This window comes from Paramisgurnus dabryanus, chromosome 7, assembly GCF_030506205.2.
Source record: "Paramisgurnus dabryanus chromosome 7, PD_genome_1.1, whole genome shotgun sequence".
NCBI lineage: Eukaryota > Metazoa > Chordata > Actinopteri > Cypriniformes > Cobitidae > Paramisgurnus > Paramisgurnus dabryanus.
This window is the reverse complement of record NC_133343.1, coordinates 28,432,514-28,443,397: the sequence shown is the minus strand read 5'-3', so window position 1 is coordinate 28,443,397 and position 10,884 is coordinate 28,432,514. Positions and strand designations below refer to the sequence as shown.

At 39.3% G+C, this 10,884-nt stretch overlaps 1 protein-coding gene across 4 annotated transcripts; it reads right to left on the bottom strand.

The window, feature by feature from the left end:
* Positions 1-490: 490 nt before the first annotated feature.
* On the bottom strand, positions 491-10,416 carry eif4bb (eukaryotic translation initiation factor 4Bb). 4 transcript variants are annotated; one of them, XM_065272563.1, is made up of 15 exons: positions 10,345-10,416; positions 9,028-9,171; positions 8,657-8,862; positions 8,450-8,566; positions 8,282-8,336; positions 8,042-8,194; positions 7,120-7,254; positions 6,833-6,973; positions 5,433-5,688; positions 5,224-5,300; positions 4,854-5,094; positions 4,696-4,724; positions 2,545-2,680; positions 2,347-2,413; positions 491-898 (listed from the first exon to the last, which is right to left on the bottom strand). In XM_065272563.1, the coding sequence occupies exons 1-15, from the start codon at positions 10,355-10,357 to the stop codon at positions 821-823; spliced, it is 1,848 nt and encodes a 615-aa protein (XP_065128635.1). In that variant the 5' UTR covers positions 10,358-10,416; the 3' UTR covers positions 491-820. The 4 variants fall into 4 exon arrangements, with proteins under 4 accessions (XP_065128635.1, XP_065128636.1, XP_065128637.1 ...); XM_065272564.1 differs by having other exon boundaries at positions 2,545-2,677; XM_065272565.1 differs by lacking the exon at positions 2,545-2,680.
* Between the last annotated feature and the right edge of the window lie 468 nt (positions 10,417-10,884).

The window sequence follows — 10,884 nt, the reverse complement described above, 5'->3', positions numbered from 1 at the left end:
TTCTTTAAAAATACCTTAAGTAACACTTATTCTGAAAACACTTATAAAATAAATCTGTTCCTCATGAAAGATTACAAAACCCAGGGCTTTGGACAGCTGAGTTCAATACTCAAACACCATGGGAGCGGGAGTGTCTGAATATCCTCACGGTGTCCAACCATGACAGCGATTTAAGAGCATTCTCAGGGATTTAATCATTCAGCTGTTAGAAACATAGCTAACACAGTTTTAAGATGAATAAGTAAAATCTAAAATAATGTGAAAAACTGGGCACTATTCGACGCATTGACATTATCATTTAAAGCCTAAGAGAGTGTCTCTGAAAAAAAATTATCCGCTCTACAGTAGGAGATCAGATGGTCCGTTTTAACATCTTTAAATAAATCATGATGTATGGCTTTACAACAATACCAAGCGTTACGAGCCAACGCCTGAATCAATGCAAAAAGAGGATCATCTCTAAATTAACCAAACAAATTCAGACACAAGGTACAGTATCTTACATACTTTTTATTTATAACAATGGCTTTCAAATTAACAATGATTTTCAAATGTCTACATTTGTGAATGTTTATCTACTCACTGCACTGATTTTTTTTTAGTTTGAATTAAAATGGCCCTGTTTTGGGAATACCTTTATAAATTTTCTTAAACATGACAGAACAGCATTGTGGGCACCTCAGCCATAATCCTTTTCACATAATCCATGCCATTCTCCCACCACGAAAAGGCATATTCATTTTATTTCTAAACTGAACCCCTTATTTCATCACTCAAATGCTCTTTTACTTTCGTCTTGTTTTTATGTTTCTAGCCGAATTCATTCTTCCCCATCGTCATCTTCTCCCTGGTCTCCATCCATCAGTAGGGCAGCATACTTACTGGCTGAACTGAATTTCTGTAGAGACAAAACATTAAGTTGAAGGCCTCAAGATGTGCAAATAAAAGTGATGGTAACACAAGGGGGAAATTAACAAAATCGCAACTAATGATTCTATTAAACCATCCCATTCTCATGATTTGCGTAGAAATAGCAGGCAGTGTGAAAAGTCGTGCAATACGTACGTCAAATTCCAATTTTGCGTGCATATGATACATCAGTCCTTCTTGTTCACTTAATGCAAAGTATCTTTTTTCCATGTCTTTTTACGTATTGGTTTCTCTTTTTCACCATTGTCGCTTGGCTTTGGGGTTAGAACAACTTTTTGTTACATAAAATGTAACCCAATTATAACACCAACTAAGGCAACCATGGTTTAAAAATAGACAAGAACATGGAGAAACCTATAGAGTAAATGACATTTCAAAGCATAGCCCAAATCTAAACCTAAACCCAAGTGACTATAATAAAAAAAAAACAGAACAAAAAACAGAGAAACCAGTACATAAAACAACATGATAAGATGTGCCGTATTAAAGGGATAGTTCGGCCAAAAATGATATTAAACCCATGATTTACTCACCCCCAATCCGTTTGAGATGCATATGTCCATCATTTTTCAGAAAAACAAATTTTTAGTTATTTTAGAAAATGTTTTAGATCTTTCAGTTAATCAAATGTAAAGTTACGGTCCACTCCTTCAAGTCCAAAAAATCTGCATCCATCCGTCACAAAATAAATCTAAACCGCTCCACGATGATACACAAAGGCCTTATGAGGGTAATTCGCGCAGTGTTGTTGTAGAAATATCCATATTTAAAACTTTAAAAATGAAAATAACTAGCTTCTGGTAACGCCGCCATCTTGGTCGCGTCCCCATTCAAGATGAGAGCGTACGCAGTTAACGGAGGGTTGTGTGCTGCTGCTCTGTGCCCCGCCCTCCAAATTTGTCATACGTCACTAAGAAAAGTGCGTAGACTGCGCTGATACGGCAGCGTTACCGAAAGCTAGTTATTTTTGTTTATAAAGTTTTAAATATGGAAATTTCTATAACAAAACGGCACAGATTACCGTGGAGCTATTTGGATTTATTTTGTGAAGGATGGATGCACATTTTTAGGACTTGAAGGACGTGGACCCCCGTAACTTTACATTTGATTAACTGAAAGGTCAAAAACATTTTCTAAAATAACTGAAGATGTGTTTCTCTGAAAAATGATGGACATCTGCATCTCGGACGACTTGGGGGTGAGTAAATCATGGGTTTAATATCATTTTTGGGAGAACTATCCCTTCAAGTAAACAAGAAGGACTGGCGTGTCATATGCACGCAAAATTGGAATTTGGTGCATGCATTGCACAACTTTTCACACTGCGTACTGTTTATACGCACTTCATGAGAATGGGTTGATTAACCAATTGCTTCCATTCAAAGCGCCTGGGTCAGAACCAGGTGAAATACTCACAGGAGGAGCAGTCTCTTCAAATTTCTTTGGTTCTGAGGCTATTCTGGGTTCTCGCCTGACCTCTTTCCTGTAAAGCCAAACCACTTTAACATAAGAAAAAGCTATAGATCTAACAGCTATAGAGACTCAAGTCGACTGCACTCAACGTAAATATATCTGCATGACAACCCCTACCTATATTAGTGGAATCTCCCTCACCTATCAGCTGGTTCTCTACGTTTTTCCATATTTGGGGCGTCAATTCCACGACCCCGCCCCCCTGCTCTCCCGACTCCTCCTCTTCCCTCAGGTACACTTTTCTCCCTTCGAACCCCATCAACCCGGTTTTCATCTACTAGAGAAATGGTAGTGAGATATCAATCTTTATTTATAACCTGGGGCCTCATTTATAAAGCGTGCGTATGCACAAATGGGCATTTAAATGTGCGTCACAATTTTCCACACACATATCGAGATTTATGAAAAAGCAACTTTCCTTTCTCCCTTTTTCTTTTGGAATAGAATTTTTTTATTTTCCACAAGTAATTTGTTCCAGAAGTCATTTTAGTCGCTTTCCAGCCCAATAAATAAACAAAAACCGAAAGTTAACTTCCTGTGTGCCTACTTCGTCTTTTATAAATTTTGCTTGGCCAATGGACAGAAAAACCAGAGTGTCTGCATCACTACAATGAACTTTATAACCTGTAAGATAATGAAAACATTGTGTATTGCACTAGGACATTTTATAATACATGTAGAGATGCACCGAATGTTCGGCAACCAAAATTATTCGCCCGAACAAGTGAAAAGGCCGAATTTTTACAGGAGCAATAAGGGCTTTGATGCAGCAATCATGTTTGTAAAAGCATTTTAAAGTGTCCGAGAAAGACGTGAAAACATATATACTAAAGTTTCATTTATCATTTAAAATCAAGACATCCTGAACACCATGCAGTGTATGAGAAAGAAACGGCGGCAGCGGCGATGGGTGTTTGTCTGTTGAATGCAAAAGCACCAAGAACTAGAGACTATAGGTCTTAATCCCATGTCATAGACTGACAAAGAGTGTCAGCAGTATGTAATAAAAACTTCCTAGAACCTACAGTGTCCCACAATGACAAATACGCTTATATTAAATGAGAAATAAAACGTTCATTTCGGTATTTGGCAGGGTTTATTTTATTTTATTCGGCTTCGGCCAAGAACTTTCCTTACCCTAAATGCATGTATTTATATTTTACTACAGAGAAGCGTTTATAATTCGGTTTTATATGAGAAAATCTTATGCTTCTTAAGATATGTACTGTATTTGGGCTTAATATTGCAGATTTGATGCACCAAGCTACATTAAGACCTTGTTCACACTGTCAGTCCAAATCCAATTTTGGTGCATATCCAATTGGAATCCAAATTACATTTAGAACGTGTGAACGACCAAAACTCGCATGAAATAAATTTTTTTCCTAATCAGTATCAGGCTACATCTAGAGTTGGTTTGAAATCAGTTTCAAATCGCATTTTCAGAAATCCATTTCAGTCTGACTGCTCTGATCGTATTTGTGTAGCTTTTTGGTTACGTCATGCTGTCACGCCACGTTAATGCAAACCCAGCGCGAACTTTGAAAGAATCTATTTCCGTTTCTACAACGTCAGACATCGAGGGAGATTGTCATGCCAGTGCGAAATCATCGCCAAAGAAACTGAACAGTTGTGATACACAATATGAACAGTGAGTCTGTCAAATCGGATATGGACTGACAGTGTGAACAAGGTATTAGTGTTTTATCATGTCTTGATACACTTACTGCCTCAGAGGAGCTCGTTCTAAATACGGACGTAACACAAATCTCCATCATCCAAAGGTCGAAAACAGTTTATATCCCTCTAAGCTTGATTTTGAACATTTGGAAAATGTTTATAATATGATGACACGTGCAAGTGTCTGGCCATATAGTAAACTACGATATCAACTTTGACAAACCCAGTGTTTAATAAGAAAAACTTGTTTTGGAGCTTAGAGGTTTCGATCAGCAGCGACAAAATTTCCCTTGTGTTTGGTACCGTCACATGGATGGAAAATGCATATTAAATGATTATGCATAGTAAAACCAGGGGATTGCACCCTCTATTTTTGGTTGTTTCATGGAAGAGATGGTGTGGAAATGCTCATACGCACAAGTCTTCGACTGACTGGGATTTATAAAGAGAATTTGCGCTGTTTCTAGTGTAGGCATGGTTTTAATAATCACAAAAGTTTTTGTGTTCACAAAATCTGCCTTATATGTGCAATTTAAGGATACAATCTACGCAAAGTTTAATAAACGAGACCCCAGGTCTGTGATGTTTTACTGTAACCGTGGAGATTTTTACCTTTGCCTGATTCTCTCTCTTCTGTTGATCTAGAAGAGCAATAAAGGAAAGAAATAAAGATGACAAAACAAATTTATAAAATGTTACTTTTACATCAAAATTCTGTACGTTTGCATATTTACGCTTAAATTTATAAGTTTGTGAGAAAAAAATCCCACCTGTTGAGTTTGGGAGCACTTTGGCTGCTGGGAGACACTGGGGGTGGTACTTCACTAGCACTGCCTCCTGCGCTGCGTTTAGCCCACACATTTTCTTTAGGGGGAGGGGCTGGCATTACTTTTAGTGGCAGCCCTCCCTGATTGGATGAAGGTGGTGGAGATGCAGGAGAGATCGGTTCGTCCTCTTGGCCACTAAGGATTTCATTTTCCGAATGCTCACCATCTCTACTATTCCTAGATCCTAAACAGATATACAAATCATTCATAACAGTATTTCAGTACAATTTTCTAGTTGAAGCCCATATACAATTATTGAGGCGGTTATTAAATGCAGCGGTTTACAAGTTGGCACTATACATAAATGCTTTACCTTTAGGATGTGAGGATTCATTTCCTGTTCGTTCACGTTCACGTTCTTTAGGCTCCTCACTCCTCCAACTCGGGTCTCTAAAAATAAACAAAACACACCTCTAAACATCATACATCACTTTAATTGGTTTTAAACTGTATTTTTGCTCAGACCGAGCCAAACTCCATTTTAAATCGTTTGGTCCCCCTAAATTTCTCTGACCCTCTTACCGGTCCCGTGGTTTCCTATCTAATCCTCTGTTCTTATCTTCCTCCAACTGCCTCTGGAGTCGTTCTTGTTCTTTCTTCAGCCTCTCCTCCACTTCTCGCTCCTTGGCGGCCGTGTCCACAGGTTTGGCTGCCCCGAATATAGAGGCGGCCCTGCTGGAATTTACGGTGCTGCTCTGGGGGGATGGGCTCCCGCTTTGTTCCTCCTCTTTTGGGACGCTACGTGGCTTCAGGTTCAGCTTGGGTCTCTGAAGAGGGGCTGGAAAAAACACAGATTGCCCTTCAAAATTTCGTAATGTGTGTAATTAATATTACACCTTTGTTAAAAGTTAAACACTAAAGGGCGATTTATAGTCGTGCGTAGGTCCTACGGCGTAGCAGCGACGGCGTAGGTTCCGCGTCGGTTTTCATTTATACTTGTGCGTCGCCGTCCGCGTCGACGTGCAAAGACACGCGAAACCGCTGGTTGGCAGTAATCACGCGTGTAACCACAGTAGCAGCAGAAGTCGTCACAGAAGAAGAAGCTAAGCAAGTTAACCCACAAACGAAGAAAAAATAGCAACTTGTTGTGTATAATTTGAGAAGACCAGCAATGATGTAAGTAAATAAACAGCGACTTATGTTGCAGTTTTAGTTAAATCACTCCTCAACTTGGCTCATCTTTGTTTTCACCGTCTCAACCGGAAATACCTATGACGCAGTTTTTTTTACCTGACGGGAGGGGTTCTGGTGGACCAATCACAGAGCTTGCGGTCCGCGTAGGTCCGACGCGCTGTTAGGAATTTTGTGAGGTGCGCGTCAGGCTAGCACCTACGGCGTAGCACCTACGCACGACTATAAATCGCCCTTTAGGGGTGGTTTCCCAAACAGGGATTACGTTAAACCAGGACTAGGCCTTAGTTAAATTAGGATATTTCAGTCATTTTTAAAAGCATAAATTATAAACATTACTGGTATTTTAAGGTATGTCAAAGCACGTTTCGGATATACATACCTATACCTATAATACATACCTATCTCTTTTCAATGCGTGCACTTTTAATCTTTGTACAGTGCTTCTTGAATGTGTTAGCATTTAGCCTAGCCCCATTCATTCCTATGGCTCCAAACAAAAGTTTTATTTTTTGCCACCATACTTACTTGTGTAACTACTCATGTAACAGTCTTTAAATAGGGAAAACATGGAAGTGTTTGGTGGCTTCTAAATTCATCCATGTTTGGATCCTAAGGAATGAATTGGGCTAGGCTAAATGCTAACACATTCACGACACGCTGTACAAAGATTAAGTGCACGCATTGAAAAAAGATATTGAAAAACGGTGGTGTTTTCCTGAAAGCCCTGTCTGGGAAACGGCCCATAAAATGCTTAATACAAAAAACAAAATCTGTAATCAATTGTGTACCTCTCTCTTCTCCTCTATCATCCCTCCGACTTAATCGGTCTTGATCTCCATAGCGATCACCATCTCTTCGCTCTCCATAGTCTCTTCGCTCTCCAAAGCTACTGCTGAATCCACGGCGTCCTCCGCCACGCGAGTCATAACCTGAAACAATCACATGACCATGTCGTCATTTACAAGCAAACTGTCAAGAACTAACAGGGATCGCACCAAAAGTTAACAGAGGCAAGGATAAATTACCAAACTTAATAACCTGTATTCGAATTATTAGAACAATAATCGAAACCAACCTCCACGATCGTAGTCTCTGCTACCCCTGTCATCGTAGCGATCTCGACCACCAAAGCGATCTCGACCACTGTCGTAACGATCATCTCGCCTTGGGGCGTCTCTGAATCTATCCGACTCATAACGATCACGAGACTCTGCAAAAAGACACATCAACCTGTTAGGTGACATGTACATGTTAAAGGAAAACACCACTGCTTTTCAATATTTTACTATGTTCTTACCTCAACTTTTTTCAATGCGTGCAATTCTAATCTTTGTACAACATGTTGTGAATGTGTTAGCATTTAGCCTAGCCTCATTCATTCCTTAGGATCCAAACAGGGATGAATTTAGAAGCCACCAAACACTTCCATGTTTTCCCTATTTAAAGACTGTTACATGAGTAGTTACACGAGTAAGTATGGTGGCACAAAATAAAACGTTGGTTTGGATCCTAAGGAATGAATGGGGCTAGGCTAAATGCTAACACATTCATGAGGCGCTGTACAAAGATAAAAGTGCATGCATTGAATAAAGATAGGTATGTATTAATTCATCCAAGTTGAGGTAAGAACATAGTAAATATTGAAATAAATATTGAAAAAGGATGGTGTTTTCCTTTAAACTAGTTGTTTTCATTTACCTGACCATGTTATCTACTTTGACCCTTGATTACATCAATGATAAAGTCACAACGTTCAAAGTTTGTCCAATTGATCACACAAACAGCCAATTATGTATTTTTACAGTAATTATTCAAATAATTAACTATTTAAATACAGTTTACCTACCCTAAAATAGACGAAAGGCTCTTGTTTTTTATGCATTTGCTAATAAGCACAACAACATAATAATTATGACTATGATGTTATACAAAATTTAAAAAACAAATCTACATAACTTGTTTCCTAATGCAATACAGTGCATATCTTCTCAACTTACTGTCACCAAAGCCCTCATCTCTGCGTGGCCCTTCATCATCGTCTCCGCTCGGCCGTGCCCTCCAATCAGAATCAGTCTTATCAGGTCCGCTGTCCATCATGCGACTGCGGTCTCGGTCCCTGTCTCGCCCCATCATTGAACCACTATCTCTCTCTAAAGTAAACGTATTATAAGTTCTAATGAGTCAAAACGAGCTTTCAAAGAAGCCTGATACTGATAAAAAGAATGAAAAGGACGTACCTTTGTCATTGGATTGATCGGCAATATCCACTCGAATCCGCCTGTTTCCAAGATTCTAAACAAAGGTAAAGCGACTTTACGTGATCAGAGAATAAGAAAAGGGATGCGAGCAATACACCGATCTCACTACTGTGCCAAACCATAGCTCGGTATTTTTTAACAACCCACCTCTTCATTTAGAGTGAGCGCACGTAAGAGCGAATCAACATCATCAAATTCAGCGTAACCGAACCCCTTGAGCCTCTCTGGGTTACTAGGCTCCCTTGGCAAACGTACAGCACTGATCTGTGAACAGAAATTGCCACAGAGTTACACAAAACTTCCACTTTAAATGTTTGGGGAAAAAATGGCAAGATGATAAAGGCCACCACTGACCGCAAGTCCTCTAAAGAATTCTTTGATGGATTCCTCGCTGACGTCGTAGGGTAGGTTACCCAAAAAGGCTGTGTAGGGTGGGTTCCGTGGCAGCCGAGAGCGATCGACGTTCGGTTCCCGTGCCGCACGTGGAGCAGTTGGCAAGATGGAGCGGTCGATGGGAGGAGCTCGATATGTATCCTCCACAGTATGCCAGGAGGTTGAGACTAAAGAAAGACACATGTTTACATTGCTAAGTGATGCACAGAATCATTGGGTGAAATCATAAACGAAACACAGCTAGTAACCAATCAGAATCAAGGACTGGATTTAAGTGTTTTATAAATGAGTCACAATAATAAACGATGAGTATTGCATTTTCTTTTACTCACCATCTCCATCTAAGTCATCCGTTTCATCTGCCCAGCTGGTGGTCTTTGTGTTGGGGTAACTAGGGGGTGCATTGCCACCCTTATCATCCGCAAGAAAGTCATTTAGGGTGAGGGTCTTGCCCTTCTTATTTCCCTTCTTCTTAGCTAAAGGACAAGGAACAAAAGTATATGAGCATTAGGGTTAAGCAATTGCATTACTGTTGCCATCTTATAACATTTTACATGTTAACAATAACAAGAACACAATTTATTGTCCCCACCCAAGTCACTGTGCAATATGGTGAAACAGATAACAGAAAAGACAAAGCATGACTATGCAAAAATGAATAGTGACTTGTTCCTCCACAATTAGCTTGAGCAACAGTGTGTTTGTTTTAATAAACAATTTCACTGGCGTGTAAACAACACCTAACAACATCAATAACAGATATTATGACACCCAGAAAATATGCTACCGGTTTTTACAACACTCATCATTCTCATAACTGCGCTCTTCTCCCCAGCTGCACTACTTGTAAACATTTAGCTTTACAAGTAGTGCAGACAAAATGGTAAATTCTCCCTCATTTGTAAGTCAATTTGGTAAAAGCGTCTGCTAAATGAATAACTGTAAATCCATTAACAAAAACTAGAAAAGGGGCGTTGGCGCGATAATGCGGTGTGGAACTGATCAGTGTAACAAGACGACGGCAGCTTGCTGGGGAAGAATTAAACTGTGACACATTATGTTATGGAGTCTTGCGCAGCTCCATAATTTGATTAAACGTATCAGCACAGTTAAAATCATTCTAGAACACGATTGTCTACATGTGCAAACATTGGAAATACTGATCTCATTTTGTAAAATAAATTGGAAAATTGTCTACTGCAGCTCCGTGTCCACACACGTGGTGACTCTTCCGTCCCTCCTCTGGACGCTACTGCGCAAGTGCAGCAACCACGGGTTATTAGCGCCGTCCAAAACTTCATGCGTTAATATTTATTTTAAGATCATAACTTGGTGTAGGTCAACTCAATGAGATACTTAATATGCCAAGTCACATGAACCCTGGTCAATGAAAACTATCCCGTCGTAGAGGACATGATTTGGCCGCTAGCAAAATGGCTAATTCATTTGAGCATAACGCTAACCCTCCCCGTACAACAAATCAGTCTTGTTTTTAATGTACCTTGCTAACAGATTAAGCAGTGTAATGCTTAAAATTATCCTTTGCGAATGCAATAATCGTTATGTTTAAACGCAATAGTGTTTAAGAAACTTGCTAAGTGCTGTTTCGCAAAAAAATGAGTCAGAGCGCGAGAGCGCATTATTCTCACCTGACGCCGCCATGTTGGAGAGTGATGTGTCGGAAGAGTCCCGGATGAGTGCGTCAGGGATTTGTCACGGGGTCAGACATTACAGCATCAATAAATGTTTACACGTTGTAAGAATGTGATAGGAGTTGATCTTATTTTTTTAGGCTGACTACAACATTTCAAAGCCTTCATCAATTTACAATCCATATAATGAAATATTCTAGAAAATGATATAACTAAAAATATTCATATTTGTTTTATAAGACAAATCTTTTTTAAATGATGTTGTTTTAGCTTATCTTATTACTTGTTTCGTCATACTTTGAATAATTAAAAATAATTTTGAGCCTACTTTTGAAATTTGCAAGGCCCCCTAATTGTTAGCGTGGGCCCCTGGTTGAGAAACTGGGTTATGGTTATAAATATGTCATCTGAAATTAATGACATATTCTACATGTTATGTGAAGACAACCAATAACAAAAACACAAAGGCATAAATACTGGCATTCATATTTTATGCAAGCCTAATGCTTGCAATACAATAGCCTAATGTCAAATATT

Excerpts from the sequence above, each read along its gene's own strand:
- eif4bb (XM_065272563.1), bottom strand. Across the intron at positions 2,414-2,544 it reads CGTAGAGAACCAGCTGATAG|GAAAGAGGTCAGGCGAGAAC; the intron begins GTGAGGGAGATT and ends TTGGCTTTACAG. Across the intron at positions 899-2,346 it reads TTGAAGAGACTGCTCCTCCT|AAATTCAGTTCAGCCAGTAA; the intron begins GTGAGTATTTCA and ends TTGTCTCTACAG.